Source organism: Salvia splendens, chromosome 22 (assembly GCF_004379255.2).
Source record: "Salvia splendens isolate huo1 chromosome 22, SspV2, whole genome shotgun sequence".
Classification (NCBI taxonomy): Eukaryota; Viridiplantae; Streptophyta; class Magnoliopsida; order Lamiales; family Lamiaceae; genus Salvia; species Salvia splendens.
The window spans coordinates 13,244,086-13,263,857 of NC_056053.1; the positions used below are offsets into that span (position 1 = coordinate 13,244,086).

At 38.6% G+C, this 19,772-nt stretch overlaps 1 protein-coding gene across 2 annotated transcripts; it reads left to right on the plus strand.

Annotated features, from left to right (window-relative positions):
* The first annotated feature begins 13,015 nt into the window (after positions 1-13,015).
* Positions 13,016-16,791, plus strand: LOC121786091 (ABC transporter G family member 9-like). 2 transcript variants are annotated; one of them, XM_042184621.1, is made up of 4 exons: positions 13,016-13,138; positions 14,396-15,188; positions 15,259-15,575; positions 16,010-16,791. In XM_042184621.1, exons 1-4 carry the CDS (start codon positions 13,055-13,057, stop codon positions 16,670-16,672), a joined length of 1,857 nt encoding a protein of 618 aa, XP_042040555.1. In that variant the 5' UTR covers positions 13,016-13,054; the 3' UTR covers positions 16,673-16,791. The 2 variants fall into 2 exon arrangements, with proteins under 2 accessions (XP_042040555.1, XP_042040556.1); XM_042184622.1 differs by having other exon boundaries at positions 13,129-13,138; positions 14,335-15,188.
* Positions 16,792-19,772: the final 2,981 nt, after the last annotated feature.

Consider the following 19,772-nt stretch of genomic DNA (forward strand, 5'->3'; position numbering starts at 1 on the left):
GTGAGCAGTTTGATAAGTCGTATTCTAGGCCTTGGTTACTGGTCAGTATGATGTGCATATTTGAACTTTATCTGCAAAACAAGTTGCTTAAGCGTGCAGGTTGAGTGTTCTAACCAGTAGGGAAGCTTCGGAATAACTCAAGTGAAAAGGGTGTCAGGATGTTGCTATCCTGATCAGTATACATGCTAAAACGGTTCGAGATGGAGAAGACGGATAGCTGAGGCTGATTACCCACAATTAAGGGCAAAGGAGTCATCTTGCAATAAGGATTTACCCTAAAATCAAGGGTAAGCCTCCCTATAAAAGGAACCCACTTGGAGAGAAAAAGGGATATCTATTTTTTCACCATCATCACTTTTAGGTAGATTTCTCTCGGTAGTTCAGTTCTTCAGCCCAGCCCAGTTTCTCATTCCTCAACACAACCATGATTACCTGAGTTTCAGAAGCTCCCGGAGTTCCAGTCATCCTCATTCCAGCCAGCAAGATCATAGTTTAGGAGTTCCATCGCCCGGAGTGGCAAACACTTTTATTTCGCTTTCGTAGTTTAAATTTCTTGTTTTTCTTCATGATGGATCTGTGTTGCTTTTGATTTTCACGGCTTAGAACTACTTTGTTTGCAGATCCGAACTTGTTTTATGCTATGAAATTGTTGTCTGTTCAGTTTACCTCGCTGATCTCTTTTCCTTCTGCCTAGTTAGCTTAGATCTAGAGTTTCTGGTTGTTTTAAGTGTTAAATCGGTTGTTGTTGTTTTCGTCATAATTTTCTCTGAGTTAGTACAATCGGGAACTGTTTGATTGTGAAGTAAATCGTTGCATGCAAAGTCTAGTTTGAGTTTCTATTCGTTTTCATGTTGACCGGTATGCGGAGTTACAGTGTTGGTGTTTGATTTCACATTTGAAATTTTTATTTGTGGATCTGTGTTCGTGAGTTGTTATTCTGTGTTTTACGTGGCGAATCTGGAGTTGTCATTTAATTTTGATCAAGTGTGTTGAAGAAGATGATGTCCATGTCAATAGTTGGGGACCACTTTTACTTTTTAGATGCTTTTTGCCTTTTGTCCTTCACTTTTAGTTTGTACTCTGCAGATCTGTCAGCCTAGTCACACAATTCCCACTACCTTCGGATATTTCGTTTGGCCCAAAATAGAAACCCAGTACTTCTCGAATATTTTCTGTTACACCATGATTACCCATTTCCACATACACAGCTGCACCTCTACACTTCTCCCCCATTCTAGTCAGTAGGATACTACTTTTAAATTCTTGCCTAGGTAGAGACTCAACCCAAGCGTGGTAGCTAACCAAACCCTCCAGAATATCACCGCAATAGTTATAGCGCACCATCTCTGTCGGATTCGACCCCTACCTTCACTATACTACCTAGTAGAAGAGGGTTGAGGATTCTTTGAAAGCAGGTTCTAGGCTAGCGGGGATTCTTATACTGATCAGTAGGATAGATCCTTGCTTGAGCGACACCTACGCAAACATGAGATCTTTCAGGGACCTTGTTGTAGTGTTTAACAAAAATATCAGATTTCAAAGCTTTTGTAGTGTTAGTGGGTGGAGGGGGAGGAGGCATGTCCTCATTTCCGCCGGTGCTAGACGGAATACGAGAATGAGATCTAGCATCATTGTTGTCCGAGTCCGACGATATAGACACGTCATACTCGTCATCTTGTTGGGAACCACCGCTTCTGCACCCACCCTGATGCATTTCAGCGAGTAGCATGGCGGTCCTATGATCTTCTTCTATCTATAAATATTATATAAGTTGAAGTTTAATTAGGAACACAAAAAATTAAAAAAAAAAACTCAATCTTATGATATTGTGAATTGTAAAAATAATTTTATTTTTTAGAACTTACTTGCATGCGTTCAGCCGTCACTCGGGAAACCTCTTCCATAACTTCTCGATGACTAGGTCGCCTTGATTTTGAGGGACGACTACTTTGATCTTGGGCAATTCCTTTGCCCCGATCACCACGTCCCGGTCCACCACGAGAAGAAGACATAGTGCAAAATGAAAGTAGTATGGAATATGGAGTATTGAATAAATGGTAAATTACGAACACAACAACAAATATAGTAGTAAGTAGTAACTAGTAAACAACTTGAGCAATTAGAGAGGATGAGGAGAGAATAGAGAAATTGAGATTGAGAGAAGGAAATCCTTGTTAACACAAGAATGGGGTGAGTAAAAATGATGGGGGAAGTAGGGTATTTATAGGAGTAAAATTGAAAGAAATAAAAATAAATAAAAATTTCAAATTTCAAATTCGGTCGGTTTACCGCCTAAATCGGCGGTTCAGTCCACGGTTTCTGACGGAAACCGGCAGTTTCTGGCCGAAAACCGGCGGTTTCTGACCAGTTTTCAGGCCTATACACTGCCACCTGAAAAAGCATCTGGACCGTCGGAAGCCGGCGGTTCAAACCGGCAGTTTCTGATGAAAACCGGCGGTTTACGTCAGAAACCGCCGGTTTTTCTGCACACCTAGACAGAATCCCACCATTGGAACCGTTGAACCGCCTGTTTGAACCGGCGAACCGCCGGTTTTGAACCGCAGGTTACGGTTCACGATATTTCCCGAACCTGAACCTGCCCGCTTGAACCGCTGAACCGCCAGCCGGTTTGAACCGCCGGATCCGGTTCTGGTTCATGAACCGGTAGTTCCGAACCGATGGTCCGGTTCGGTTTGTGCATGTCTACTGTTAGTATGCCTTGAATTTGTTTCCTAATTGGGGTAGGATTATGCTTGTTAATTGAGATAGGATTATGTTTCCGAATTAGGATAGGATCTCACGTGTGCCTATTTATATGGGAGTAGAGCACATAATTCTGGGATGGTGATCTTATATTTGAAATCTGTAACTGCAATCATAATACAATTTGTTCTCCGTTCTTGCCCGTGGATGTAGCCAATTGGGGAACCACGTAAATTCTGTGTCTCTTTACGTTCTTTCGTTTGTCGATTACACAATTGCAATATTCTGCCATAACAAACTGGTATCGGAGCCTGGTTTTCGGACTAGGGTTTTGGTACAGTTAGGACGACTTGACTTAAGTGGGAATGGAGGATTAAAGGAGTTACCTGAATGCATTGGCAATTGGTTGAATTGGGAACTCTTTCCTTAGGAGGCTGCATTCCACATGAAATTGGGAATTTGAGTAATCTCTGCACACTGCAACGGTGCATATTGAATGTAGGAAGTCAATACAACAAGTTGGGTTTTCTGAAAAAATGATACAGTCTTCTTACTGGATCTTTACATTTGATTATCTACTTGAGTAGTATGAGTGAAATGGTGGAAGTGGTTGAGGATGCTCGACAAGCACAATTAAAGACACTCTTTCATAAACTCGAAACAACTTTGGAGGGTACGTAGAATGAAATGGAGCAGTCGTCATCATCATCATCATCAATCTGGATGGATGTAGTAGAAGCTCTCGTGCCCTATTACAAGTTGAATACCCTGATAATCACGGGATATGAAGGTTCTAAGCTTCCACAATGAATGTCTTCACCCTTCAACTTTATAAAAGAGATTAATCTGATGAATTTGAGTGAGGTGTCATCTTTGCCGGCTATGGGGAAACTACCTTTCTTGGAAATTCTCAGTATTTGGAGAGTGATGCAATTGAAGTTGGTTAGGAATAGAATCTTCATCTGATAATGGTGATGCTATTGTAGCATTTCCTAAACTCAACCAACTATCTATCCTTTGACTCCTGCATGAAATGGGAGGAGTGGTCTGGTGTATGAATATTTGGGGGTGTGAGAGTTTGAAGAAGAATCTGCGGCCATCTCCATCATGCCATGTCTCAAACACTTGTCTATTCGGGGGCGTGAGAGTTTGAAGAAGATACCGCATCGCCTCTTGCATAAAGTCTCCTCGTCAATGAATATTTATGGTCCACCAGAGCTATTAAAAACATGCAGAGAGGACAAGGAATGTTCAGCTTGGAGATCAATAACATTATCTTTGATATTTTATATGTAATGTTTAATCTCTTTAATCAATATAGCATAAGCATCACATTTAATACTAGTATATTTAATGAGTGTGCACTCAACGGTTTGTTTAAAATAAATAAGTACACAAAAATAAAATAAAATTAAACTTTCAACTCATATTAATAAATACTATATACATATTAATTTTAATTACTATATTATATAATAAATAAATCGGATATAATTTACAATAAGAAATATTCTCACTTGTACAATTTACTTTAAAATTTATGGAAATAGATCTATGTTATTTTAATTTATATAGTTATTAATTTTAAATTAGAGTATTGATATATTAACATTCATCATAACATATTTAGTTAAAAGAGCAAATGATCACCTAGAGATCGTTAATAAAGTTAATGTTTTCTTCTGATGAAATGCAAGCTTGTATGCGTGATTTTTGTTGTAAATTTCAGAGAAAGAGAGAAATGAAGAAATGGAGAAAATGAGAGAGAACGAAGTGTGGTGAAGCAAACCATATCCCACATCGGAGAATGGAGAAGAGTTGCAAGCATATAAATGGGCTACCCCAACTGCATTAGTATGAGGCATTTTGGGGAGTACCCTAATAGCAAAACCGTGAGAGCTTTGCCCAAAGCGGACAATATCATACTAATGTGGAGTTCGGGTGTGCACCACCTGGAACCCAACAGTGGTATCAAAGCCCTGGTTCAGGGGCTGGGCCTGTGTGGCTCGGGGTTTGGTGGGTTGCGCTTGCAAGTTCTCCGATGTGGTGTGTGTGCTCGACTAAAGACCTGGGGTGACCTGTAACATGGGGGCACAGATATGTGGTCTTGGTTTGAGGGGAGGATTGTGGTGAAGCAAACCATATCCCACATCGGAGAATGGACAAGAGTTGCAAGCATATAAATGGGCTACCCCAACTTCATTAGTATGAGGCCTTTTGGGGAGTACCCTAAGAGCAAAACCGTGAGGGTTTTGCCCAAAGCGGACAATATCATACTAATGTGGAGTTCGGGTGTGCACCACCGGGAACCCAACATTGGTATCAGAGCCCTGGTTCAGGGGCTGGGCCTGTGTGGCTCAGGGTTCAGTAGGTTGAGCTTGCAATTTCTCCGATGTCTCTGCGTGAGCTCGACCAAGACCTGTGGTGACCTGGTGACCTGTAACATGGGGGCACAGACATGTGGTCTTGGTCTGGTGCTCTTGGTTTGAGGGGAGGATTGTGGTGAAGCAAACCATATCTCACATCGGAGAATGGACAAGAGTTGCAAGCATATATAAATGGGCTACCCCAACTCCATTAGTATAAGGCCTTTTGGGGAGTACCCTAAGAGCAAAACCGTGAAGCTTTGCCCAAAGCGGACAATATTATATTAATATAGAGTTCGGGTATGCACCACCGGGAACCCAACGCGAAGAAATGGAAAAAGAAGAGAGAAAGAAAGATACAACACAAAGTTGGATAAAAAAAATGTAACAATATACGTATCAAATTTTGAGGGTAATTTTGTCAAAAAAAAGTTCAAAAGGTGAAAAAGTACATCAAATATTTTTAAATCAAAGTTGAACGGTAACTGCTAATATTTTAAAAATTTTAATACCTAATTTGATATTCTCTTTGTCCTCTAACTAAGTTGGGATAAAAATTACAGGCACAAAAATTTAAAAATTGGATTGAATGAATTAAATAAAAATAAAATAAAATAAAATAAAATAAAATAGAAGATAATAATAAAATTGAAAAGATAATAGAGAGTAAAGTAAGTGACGGAATAATGCAAGAGTAAAGTAAGTGACTGAATAAAGTGAGAGTAATTAAATGTTTTGTATTTTTTTGTCAAAAGAAAAAATGAATCAACTTAATTGGAATATTACAAAAGGAAATACGACTCAACTTAGTTTTGGACGAAAGAAATATCAATTTATTATTGGAGGACTAAAAAATATTCACTCTAATTTTTAAGTAACATTCACTGCACTGCAGCACCCGTTTGGGGGTTTGAGAGCACCGTAGATGTATTCATTATTAAAAAAAAAATTAAAGCATCATTTAATTTAACGAGAAAATGCAGATATAATTTGTTCTTCAATTATTTCAATTTACATCATCTATAATTAAAGATTTAGAACAACAGCTTCAAATAGATAACCGACGGGTAGTAGTGCAGTTGGCAGCGCAGAGCTGTGGTGACTTTGATGTCGCGGGTTCAAACCCCACCACCGGCTGGGAGACTTTCGAAAAAAATCAAATACTACTAAATAAGAATCTTTTTTCTGCGCCATTAATAAAATTTACAAATGTATGTCTCTCTATCTCTGTTCTATATTCTGGTCTGATCCCCTGCCGCAGAGATCATCGCGGGTCTCTCCAGTCGAAGAAATCCAATCGATTGATTGATGTTCGATTTCTTCAGTCATTGTACAGAATGGTTGAAGAAACAATGAGTTAAGAAATCACAAGTAGTTATATGGTTTAGTTGGTTGTGAAGGTTAACAATGAAGGTATAGCGAACAGATCTGAAGTGGTTAGTCGAGATCATTATGGTGGTGTAGTTAGCTATGGACTTGAGGAAATTATAGATTGTGAAAGAACGAGCTCGGTCGGGGGGTTATCAATGTTCAACTTATTTCTTATATGTTAATGAAATACATTTATGAATATTTCTTCTTTTTCAACACGGGAGTTTAGCATACTTCATTTGCAAATTGTAACCAAGTCAAATAGCCTCTTACAAATATTGTTATTTAGATAGTTTTCTTTCTCAATTCTCACAAATATGAAGTTACACTAATTTTTATTCAATGTGTCATATTTTTCATGTATTTACTATTAAATGCTTTATTCGACTTTTAATATTTGTATTTAAGTATATTCACTATTATTAGCGTAAATCTGTATATAGTATCATCGTGGATCTCTGTAATGTTTCAAATAATTATGTATGTATTGAAAGAAAGAATTTGTGAATCAATATATTTTTCAAATTGAAGGTTATGTATGGTGTTCAACAATAATTTATATCTAATTCAACGGGTTGCGTTATATTGCTAACTATTTAAGTTGTGAACTCTGTTAACTCATGAACGCAGTGTATTAAAAATGTCAACACATAACGTCAACATAATATATTGAAATGTCAACAAAATTATGTGTTGACTTATTAATGTGTTGGCATTTTTAATACATTGTGTTGATGAGTTAATAGAGTTATCAACTTTAAAAAGTTAGCAATTGATCACACCCCTAATTCAACATATATATGTAGCGTTGTGATATATGCAAATCTCAATCTTATTGAAAAACTGAAGACCAAAAATACATAGCTCAATTTTTAGGTACCGCAGAGGTCATTGTTATGCTATTGTTAGATATTTTAGAAACTAAAATGATTTTAAAATCTGAAAATTTTTTAAATGGTCTAAAACTAACTAATAATGACATTTGTATTCAGTCGTTGTTAGCATATATATGGTGGTTAGTTATATAACACGCCCGTGCTAGTTTTTAATTTCGTTTGAGAAAATAATATAAATACTTACACGGCGCATTTTGGGTTTAAAGTTTATGAGCCTTATTGACGTATTAACTATTCAAACAAAATTAATGATTATTTGGTTTAGTGATAAAAACGGTGTTTTAATTTGCTCTTTAATTGAAATCATATCTTTAATAAAAAATAAGAATGATAACTTTAAAGTGAAGCTCAGATAAGTTGGGATCATTTTTGTTATTTAAAAGTTGATTTAGTGGCGAAATACCAGAAAAATATTGTCAGGTGTCCTTATGTGAAATAAATTGTGATATATTATTTTGCTTTTTGTTCACTAATTGTGCTTGGTTCCATTTTCTTATTGGAATACTAACGTTAGTTTAGTAAGTCTATTATTAAGTATGGTTAATTTGAATAATGGTTATCAGAGTATAATTGGTAACTAAAGTTTAATTTGTATCACTAAACTTTATACTTATATTATTTGTGATTTAATTTAATTTATTAAGTTATTGAACTCCACGTTACAGTTAAAATAACACCCTCCATCCTTTAATGGACAGTACTTCTTTATTCCACCTAAGCTCCTTCTCCTTCATTCAATTTCATATCAACGCAAATAAACTCTGGAGATAGATGAATACATTATACATACAATACTCTACTAATTTTTCTAATCAGTTTTTTTTTATAATACTTAAAACTTGAACTGACATTCATGAATAGACGGAGGGGTGTTCGGTTGGCAAGATTAAATCTCATGATTAAATATGTATCATGTTTGGTTCATAAGATTGAACCCTTCAACTTAATCATAGATGAATAGTCTCATGATAATTAGTCATAGCCTCCCCCTCCAACTAAAATAATCCCACAACTTAATCCTAGATGGATAGTCTCATGATATTAGTCATGACAACCGAACGTCACCGGAGAGTACTAAACTTCGCAATGCCACCTTCTCTTAGTATTTATAATACTAATATTATATTTCCATTTATTAATAAAATTTTATATTTTCGAATGTATATATTCTACACGCGACGTAGTTAATGCTAGCACGTCATTTGGTGAAAAAAACAAATGAAAGCATCTACTTTTAGGCCATCCACAATAGGCGCCCAGCGACCGCCCAGCCGAGCGCCGGCGCTGGGCGGTTCGCTGGGCGATCTATTGTAGCCGCCCAGCGGGCGATTGGAGAGAGAAACCGCGCAGCGCTGGGCGGTCGCGTGGCGCTGGGCGGTCCGTTCGGCGCTATTGCAGCGCCCGGATCGCCCAGCGCACCGCCTAGCGCGAAAAAATAAATTTTTTTTTCGAAACACTATATATACGCGCTTTGTTCGTCATTTTCAGTCGCACCACTTGTTTTAACGAGTACTCTCTCTATCTTAATTTCTGTTCAAGATCAACAACGCAAAATGAGTAATGCTGGTGGTAGTAGTGGTGGTAGCGGAGGGGATGCTGAGGAGTACGAACGTCGAATGGCCGAGGCGTTGGACGCCTATACGACCAACGCGATAAACCAATGGATGGAAAGGGCCTTGCAGCCGGCGATACCTCGACCTCCCCCAGTGGTCCACCGCCGCAGTGTGATTGATCGGGATCACGTAGCTGCACATCAGCGCCTATACGAAGACTACTTCGCACAGAAGCCTCGGTTCAACGCCAACATTTTCAGGCGTCGTTTTAGGATGACCAGGAACCTGTTTATGCGTATTGTCAACGCTTTGGAGTCTCGATATCTGTATTTCCGCTTCAGACACGATGCGTCTGGCAGACCCGGCCACACACCTATTCAAAAGTGCACTGCGGCAATCCGGCAGTTGGCCTACGGAGGCGCGGCAGACATGTGGGACGAGTATCTCCACATCGGTGAGACGACTGCCTTGCAATGTCTGAAGAATTTCTGTCTGGGAGTGATAGAAGTATTCGGTGATCAGTATCTGCGAAAGCCTACCACCGAAGACTGCCAAGATCTGTTGCGGATGCACGGGAGTCAGCATGGGTTCCCGGGTATGTTAGGCAGCATAGATTGTATGCATTGGGACTGGAAGAACTGTCCCGCAGCCTGGAAGGGGTTCTACACGTCCGGCTACAAGGGAAAGAATCCCACGATGATCCTGGAGGCCGTAGCTGATTACCGGCTTTGGATTTGGCACGCGTATTTTGGGATAGCTGGTTCGAACAACGACCTCAACGTCCTCAACTCGTCGCCACTTTTCAACGAGCAGTGTCAGGGCGTCGGTCCGGCCATCAGTTTTGTCGCCAACGGCAACCAACATGATATGGGCTACTACTTGGCGGATGGGATATACCCTAGGTTGCCCGTCTTTGTGAAGACGATCCGATGCCCAGGAGATGCGAAGAAGGCCTACTTTGCGGCACGGCAGGAGTCGGCGCGCAAGGACGTGGAGCGCGCATTTGGTGTGCTCCAGTCTCGATGGGCGGCAATTAAGGGTCCAACGCGTTTGTGGGATGTCCAATGCATTGCTGATATCATGTACGCATGTATTATCATGCACAACATGATTGTCGAAGATGAAGGTGTCGAACTGACCAATTGGGTCAACGACGATAATGAAGCCGGTCCAAGCCACGGCGTGGCCGCCCCCAACGTACGGAGTGGGGTACCTCACGATGAAGCCGGCCTCTTACAAGCACACGCCGACATGCGCCAAACGGCGGCTCATATTCGACTCCAAAAGGATTTAATTGAAGAGTTATGGGCACGGAGGATTGACCGCCGTTAGTTTTTTTTAATTATGTAATTTTTTTAATTAATGTACTTTTTATATTTTATTAATATTAGTGAATTTTCTCGTTTTTGTGGCGTAAATTTAATTCCGTATATTGTGAGATTATTAATTATTTCATTTTGTATATATTTGTTAATAGTGATGTGGATAGTATTATTAATGTTTCCCGTATATGTCTCGTAAATTAAATTCCGTATATTGTGTGATTGTTAATTATGTCATTTTATATAATTGTTATTAGTGATGTGGCTATTGATGTGGCTGGGCTATTTATGATGTGGCTAGGCTATGACTGGGCTATTTATGATGTGGCAGGATGATTTTTAGTGCTGATGATGTGACAGTGGCTAGGCTATGGCTGGGCTATTGCTGGGCTATTCCTATTGTGGATGGCCTTACAATCGAATCCTTAAATATGACACATTTTGAATTGAAAGATTACTCCCTTGAATACGTGTGTGCTTACGTATATAGTTATTCGGGGTGCGTTATTATAGTTGTTCGGGGTGTGTTAGTATGATAACTAATTTATATTAATAACTAATAACTTTTAATTTTGTGTATTAAAATTATCAATATAAAAATATAATTATATCAATTGAACATGTAAATTTAAATATCAATACAAAGATATAAGTTTATCAACACAAGAAGATTGATAAATTTATGTTATTGTATTGTTATTTTTAACGTACAAAATTGATATTTAGTTATTAGTTATTATTATAAAAAGTTACTATTTGATTACACACCATATTCCTTATTCACCAACAAGATGTATTTGAAATAGAAAGATAAATAGATTTCTTACTTTAAGAGCATCCGCAGCGGTGGCGAAAGACGCCACCGCCGTCCGCGCCGTTGGCAAGGCGCAGGACCGCCGCCGCTGCAGCCGCGCCGCTGGCACGGCGCTGCTCGATGTATCGAGCACGTCCGTGCCAGCGGACGCACACGTGGCGCGCTCCCATTCGTCAACGGCATAGCCGTTGTGTTTAAACTTTTTTTTATTTTTTTTTTTAAAATCGGTATTTAATTATAAATAATGCTAAAAAATAAAAAAAAAATATTTTCCAAATCCCAAAAATATGGCCGTTTTTTCCCGTTTTTTCTGAATTTTTTTGATTTTTTTTTATTTTTTTTTTCCCATCAACGGAAATATATACCGCATGGGTTACTATCTCGCCGATGGTATCTACCCAAGGTGGTCGACGTTCGTGAAGACGCTCCACAACCCGCACGACCCGAGACGGGGGTCCTTCAAGCTCGATTCAACATTGTGAAGGCCCCGGCTCGGCTGTGGTACGTGAATAATATCGCCGACATCATGTTCACGTGTATTATATTACACAACATGATTATAGCCGACGAAGGGCCGAGGGCGGCTAGCTTCTACGACGAGGACGAAGCCGGAAGCTCAACAGCGAGGTCTCCCCTACGCCGAGGCGAGCATACGACGGTTGGCCAGAGGATCGAGACAAGACACACAATGCGCGATACTCGAATCCACAATCAACTACAAGAAGACCTAATCAACCACATGTGGGCGAAATTCGGCAACGAGTAGTGTAATTTTTAATTTTTAGGATTTTAATTATGTAATTTTTAATTTTTAGGATTTTAATTATGTAATTTTTAATTTTTAGGATTTTAATTATGCAATGTTTAATTTTATTTGTCATTTGTAATATTTATTGTGGGTTTTAAATGAATTTTAATATTATGGAAATGTTTTTGTGTAATTGAATTTTATATTAATTGTGCTCGTCCTTGCGGAAGAGCACAGTTGTGGGTGTTGTGCTCTTGCCAGAGAGCAGGCATGAATAGTACCGCCCGGGCCCACAACCGTGCCGCTGGCAAGAGCACGGTTGTGGATGCTCTAACATTCATGTTTCGATAAACTTGTATAGCAAAACCAAATGCAGTATATTTATTCGATTGGGTTCATAACTTAAAAGGTTAATGTTTCATGGCTGAATTAAATGATTCTTTTATTTCGTGACCAGTTAACACAAAATACACTGAGTTCAAGAGATAACCTTGGCTATTGGCACCTAATATTATAAAACTTTTAAAAAATTTAGTTTTTTATCACTAATTTTGAACTTAGACATATAATATCTTGCTGGTATTTCACACCCCAGCCTATGTGTATTGTCAGAGCTTGTCGGAAATTTGCCGGCATTTAACTAAAACGACATCGTTTTAATTAGTGAAATTTGCACTCTTATTTAAAAGAAAATGACGCCGTTTTGAATTGTTCACTCTAAACTCAGATTTTGTTCCTACCGGATTTTTTTTCATTCTTTCAAAACGTTTTTAGTGTAGAATACATGGCATTTAAAATTTCAAACTAGATTCAATTTTTCCAACTCAACATCTATCTTATTATATGCTAAGTTCAAAGTTGGTGATAAAAAAAACAAATTTTTTGAAAGTTTGGTGATATTAGGTGTCAATACCCCTTATTTATACTCCTTTTGTCGAATTAAAAATAAAATATTTTACTTTTTAGATAATCCAGTTAAAAATTTCTAAAATGAAAACAGCATTATCTCTACTTTTTCATCTGTCTTACTTTATTATCTCCTCATTCACTCATAAAACAATACTCCACTACATAAATCAAATATTTTATTTATGAATGGAACGGAAGGGAATATTTGTTTTCCACTTACAAAGAAGAAAAGAAATAAAGGCAAAATTTGATGAGAAAGAATTCAATAAATGAAGTGTGGAGTAGTCTGATGAAGCAACACACTCATTTATTTCCCATTCTCCTATCTCTCTATTTATCCCTTGGGCCTCTCTATACTTGTACTGAGAGAAGATGGGTGACCTTGAAGCTCAGAATCGCCATCCCCAAATATCTCACCCCATCTTTGCCCGACCCAATCTCCCCCTCACTCTCAAGGTAAATATATATCATCTTTCTTCTTTCTTTATATGTTGTTATCCCACATGCATGAACTGTTAATGGTTCACTAAATGTCTAGATTTTGGGGTGAAGAAAATTATTGAGTTTAATATACGCGTCATTATTCATGAACCATATCGACATATTCATGGGCGGAGCCAGCCTAGCTATGGAGGGTGGTGCAAATCCCCCCCTCACTCCCACTCCCACTCCCACTCCTCCTCATATATTTATGTATGTACTTAGTTCTAAATATTAAATTCTCAAATATAAATTTGCCCCTTGTACAAATGATTTTCTGGCTATGACTCTGACCATATTGATGACCGCGATTACTCTATAAATAAGCGGATTACACTCTTTCTTTATGGCTTTATACCTTGTTTCTAACATGTTATCTTTATTGCAAGTTTGGAACATTAGCGGATCCAGCTCATAACAAGCTGTACCCCAAATCAATGTGTTCTTATATTCTTATTGCAATATTGACGTTTGTAATGCAAACGGTGTTAGACCCGTGTTCCATTCTCTGTAATGTAATTTTTTTAGGAATTACTATCATTTATTTTAATTTATTTTTACTATATTATTCTTGTTTGGTTTTTATATTTGCAGATTCTATGTTTCTTATGTACTTTCTATTTTAATTTGTAAGTATTAGGGTGTTTATATATCTATTGTATTTTATTTTTATCTCATTAATATTTTAATGTATTTGTATAAAATAGATTTTTTTTTCTATTTTCTAGTATTTTAGATACTCAATCTGTCCGTCGTTTATAGTCTAATATCGGTTCGGTACGAGTTTAAGAAAGTATTTGACTTTGTAAAAAAACAGGAAAATGAGTTGAGTTATTGGAATGTAAACTCCACTTTTATAATAGAATGTGAGTGTAATGATTTAGGTGAATGATATGACCCACTTATTTAAAATGGAAAAAAGGTAAAAGCGACTTTATATCGCCGACCCCATGAAATGGCAAAATGAGAGGGAGTATTACGTAGATACATTTTATTTTTATTTTAATTATGCTATTAAATAGTAAGTGTTATTTTGTATTTTAGTATATATTTAACTTTAAAATTGAATAGTCCCTCCGTTCCTTTATAGCTGGGTCTTATTTTTTTGAATTGTGCAATGTAGCTAAGTCATTTCATTTTCTAGAAAAAAGCAACAACTTTTGTTTATTCAGGAACATTCCACCTATCTCGAAGATCCTTTATGCCTACATATTAATTCCAGTGCAAATGCAGTTCGACGAGGTGGTGTACAAGATCAGAATCCAGCCGGCGGGAGGCTTGTTGAAGAAGAAAACAAAATCAGAAAAGAGGCAAATACTAAACGGAGTCTCGGGCAGCGTTTATCCCGGTGAAATGCTGGCTATGCTGGGGCCCTCGGGCAGCGGCAAGACAACGCTGCTGACCTCCCTCGGGGGGCGTCTAGGCGGCGACCTCACCGGCACCATCACCTACAACGGCAAGCCCTTCTCCAACGCGATGAAGCGCAACATCGGCTTCGTCACCCAAGACGACGTCCTCTACCCCAACCTGACCGTCGCAGAGACGCTAGTCTACACTGCCCTCCTGCGCCTGCCCCGCACCCTCACCAAGGCCGAGAAGGTCAACCACGCGGAGGCTGTGATAGCGCAGCTCGGGCTGACGAGGTGCAGGAATAGCATCATAGGTGGGGCGTTCCTTAGGGGGGTGTCTGGGGGCGAGAGGAAACGGGTCAGCATTGGGCAGGAGATGCTTATTAACCCGAGCTTGTTGTTTCTTGATGAGCCCACATCTGGTCTAGACTCCACCACTGCGCAGAAGATCGTGTCTACGCTGTGGGAGCTGGCGAATGGGGCCAGCACGGTCGTGATGACCATTCACCAGCCCTCGAGTAGGCTGTTTTACATGTTCCACAAGGTTCTCTTGATGTCGGAAGGGAACCCTTTGTATTTCGGCAAAGGAGCTCATGTGTTGGCCTATTTTTCGAGTGTTGGTTTTTCGCCTAGTGTTGCGATGAATCCAGCCGATTTCTTGCTTGATCTTGCCAATGGTTGGTGTGATTCCTTGTTTTTCTTTGCTTGATCTTGCTTGAGTAGTTGAATGTGTTGCATTTTTTGTAGGAGTTGCAACGGCGGATACGAACGAAGATGAAGAAGCGGTAAAGCAGAGTTTGGTGAAGGCATATAAAACACAACTGTGTAAAGTTGTGAAGATGGAGCTTGCTGTGGATGTCAGTCTTCACACTTCTTCAAATGATAGGATGCTCAAGGGTTGGTCAAATACATGGTTGGATCAATTCTCGGTCTTGCTTAGGAGAGGAATTAAAGAAAGAAAGCATGACTCTTTCTCAACAATGAAGATTGTACAAGTTTTGATAGTTGCTGTTTTAGTTGGAATCTTTTGGTGGCAGTCCACCATCAATCACTTGCAAGACCAGGTTAGGCAATACTCCCGCTGTCTGCGATTTAGAGTCCAATTTTGTCATATCCATGATTTAAAGTCTCGTTTACTTTTTTCTTTTTTGGGTAGGTGGACCTTATATTCAACTAACTCATTACACTCACATTTTATAATAAAATTAATACATAATAGTAGGGTCCACATTCCACCAACTCATTTTCCCATTTGTCTTTACAAAGTCAAAAAAAATTGTTAAAATTCGTGCCGAGTCAAAATTGACTGTAAATGACGGACGGAGATTTTCAGTGAAGGCTAATCTTTTCGATTTTCTAGTTTTCAGTTTGGATGGATATCATGGTGTTTGAGTTTTGCATAACAATCTGCTATGTACTACTCCCTTCGCCCCCCATTAAATGAAGTCGTGTTATTGGTCCGATGGTCTGACACAAGTTTTTTTGATCGATAATGCAGGTCGGGCTCTTATTCTTCATCTCAAACTTTTGGGGGATATACCCCCTATTCCAGGCCCTCTTCACGATCCCTAAAGAGCGCATGATGCTAACGAAAGAGAGGGCCTCGGGCATGTACCGTCTCTCCTCATTCTTCATGGCCCTAACCATAGGCGACCTACCAATGGAGCTAGCCCTCCCCACCGTCTTCTACGCCATAGTGTATTGGATGGCTGGCCTCAAGCCCAAACCCGGGGCCTTCTTCTCAGGCCTGTTTGTGATCCTCTACAACGTGTTGATCTCCCAGGGGCTCGGGCTGGCTATTGGAGCTGTGGTGATGGACCAGCAGACGGCCACGACACTTGGGTCCGTGATCATGTTAGCCTTCGGCCTGGGAAGCGGCTTCTATGTTCAGCACGTCCCCGTCTTTATAGCCTGGGTCAAGTACATTTCGATCAACCAGTACTCACTCAAGCTCCTGCTCGCATCGCAGTACGAGTATGATCAGACCTACAATTGTGGTACGAATCAGACTTTCCTTGTCAGGGATTTTCCGGCAGTAAAATCGGTGGGGATTAGCATGAAAGGGACCATTCTGTCAGTGGTTGTCATGGCTGTGATGCTTGTGTTCTATCGACTTGTAACTTATCTTGCTCTCATGAGGGTTGGTGTCACCAGAAAGTAGGCCTCATTTACATCAAGCCTTTCAGAAGAGCTGATTCAAATAAATAAATACCTTACTTGTTATATTTCCCTCATAACTCTTATCATATTATTAGATGTCATTTTGCGTAATTTGGAGAAGATTATATGTGTTGCTTTCTTGTAACTATAAACCCCAAAGAAAGAGAATTTTGAGGTATCAAGATTGAAGAGCAGTGATATTTTATTATCTCAAGATTGTGCTTGTACATGTAATCTTTCTACAGATTAGTTATATAAAAAACATATGAATTTATGATTTGCAAAACTATATACTCCCTCCATATGTCATTAGGAGTCCCTTTTGAGTTCGGCACGGGTGTTAAGAAATACTCCCTCCGTCCCAACTTAAGAGCCATGTTTTGCCATTTCCGTCCGTCCCAACTTAAGAGTCCTATTTCACTTTTACCATAAATGGTAAGTAGGTCCCACATTCTACCAACTTATACACTCACATTTTATTATAAAAGTAATATATATAAGTGACACTCATATTCCACTAACTTATTCAACCCACTTTTCTTTACATTTCTTAAAACCTGTGTCATAACTAAATAGGACTCTAAAGTTGGGACGGAGGGAGTACAAAGGAAAGTGGGTAGAAAAAGATAGTGGAATGTGTGACTCATTTTTATAACGTTTTCTATTTTACGAGTAAAATATATTGTAGTTGTGAATAGTGCAATTTAATAGTTGGAGCCCGGATGGGGCCTGCAGGGTTAGAGGAGTTGAGGCCTGGGCCTCAAAATTAGGGGAATGATGACGTGGAAGGGACTTGGGCCTGAATCCGGGTCGGGGTTTTGGATGCTCTGAAGTTCGACGATAATAACTATTTTATTTTATTTTCCCTTTTCTGGGGGAAATTAATTATTCCCTTCGTCCCATTCAAAATGTCTACATTTCCTTTTTAGTTTGTCTCATTCAAGATGTCCACTTTCTATATTTGGAATTAAATTTCTCTCTCCTCTCTCAGTAAAATATTCAATTACTTTTTCCACTCTACTTTATCACAAACAATTATTTCACCTAAAACTTTGTGCTACTCAAGAATATGGCCATCTTGAGTGGAACAGAGGGAGTATGTTGATTAGACAAAGATTGCTTGTACTAACAAATATTCCCTCCGTTCCATAGTAGTGGAGGCGTTGCTTTTTGGCACGCGATTTAAGAAAAGCTATGTTAAGTGAGTTAAGTAAATCAAGAATAAAGTAGGAAATGAAAAAGGTTGAGAGATGAAAAGAGAATAAAGTAAGAGAAAGTAAAGTAAGTGAAAAGAAACGTGTTGACTTTCACTAAAAATGGAAATGACTTCACTATTATGGAATATACCAAAATGACAAAATAACTCCACTACTATGTAACGGAGGGAGTACCAACGAAATTACTGACAAATAACTACCTATCGTTGATTTCCGACAGATAGCTGACGAGTCTATTGATAAAGTTTTGACGGAATAGACTATGACACAATCCTTGCACGCTAGAATCATTGTCCAATTTGTCCCATCGACAGATTTACCGATGATCAATTTCATTAGCAACACAATTATTTATTTGGTTTGTACTGTCCCATTAGAAATTAAATATTTTCCTTTTTAGTTTGTCCTATTAAAAATGAAATATTTTTGAAAATGAAAATAACACTCTCTCTATTTTTTCTTCTCTCTTACTTTACTCTTTCTTCATTAACTCACAAAACAACACTATATAAAATCTCGTGCCGAAAAGTAAATGTTGCATATTTAATGGGATAGAGGGAGTGGTAACTATTTTAAATAGAATTTTATTGTTGGACACTAATAAACTAATTAATAACTTAATCCATAAAAAATAGACTCATTTCGCCTGGAGTCGTCCATCTAAATTAGATCAATTCTAAATATGAAAAGTTTAAACAAATACTAACCATACACATCAATCTGAATATGGACCACACAATCCACTAACACTACTTCCACCGCATTTTCCTTCCCTCTCTTACATTACTAATTGCGCATTAAAACTCGTGTCATTTACAATATTGTGTATTTTTGCAGTCGAAAATAGTATTTTGTAGATTTTGATTGGTAATTGAAAGGCTTCTTTTGCTTTTGCTCCTTAATACTTCTCAATTGTCGTTGTGAACTGCTCAACTTGGACTATCAAACTGATCCAGCTGGCCAGATGTACATCCTTCTACCTGCAAAATGCCGGTGAAAGGATTCAAAAGGAGATTTAGACTAATCAACCTGACTAGATCTGACTTGAGTGAGAGCTCAAAAGCGCTTTAAAAACCTTAACCCACAATACTATTAACTAGTATAGGGAAGTAAGGATCGATCCCACGGAGATGATGTGTTTAACATTGGTTGCGGACACGAATGGGATGGTTGCTGCCTCGCTTCACTACGGTGGGTTAAGTTGATATTATTCGCTTGAGAGACTAAACTAACTAAACCAATCCACTTGTTTAAACGGAATTAAACAGAATAAAGAGATGACTGTTAGTCTCCTGCAAACGTACGTACGATAACGTAAAAAACTTTCCTGACGACTTCATCTTCTTCACATAATCAACATGAAATACATAGCATAATCAGATCTGGACTCTTACGAATGACAAACTCATCAGAACAATTTGTAGATTGAAATCTGCATCTAAGAACTAAACCACATTCACGTAAACGAGAAACTAACCCATGATCATGCAGAACTTTCAACTATTCTATCAGATCTAAACATCCTGAACCATTTCAACCATAGTTTCCTTACTTGCAATCGGAAAAACATGAATCAAAACCCAGATCTACCAAAATCAAATATCAACAAAGCATATGAGCTGAGATAAGCATCGCAAGAGAGAAATCAGAACAGATCAGCAAGATTGGGCATAACAACAGAGAATTCCAACGAGAAAGTGAGATCACAATACTAAAATTACTGAATCTGAAAGTCATGAGTTGCAACAAAAACATAAACCGAAAGTAAACTAAAGAAAACAGGAAATTGTTTCATCACTCCTTCTCGAAGTGGAATTACAGAGCAAAACAAGTAAACCCAACACCCGAAACTGCTCTAAACTAAACTAGACTAAGAACCAACAT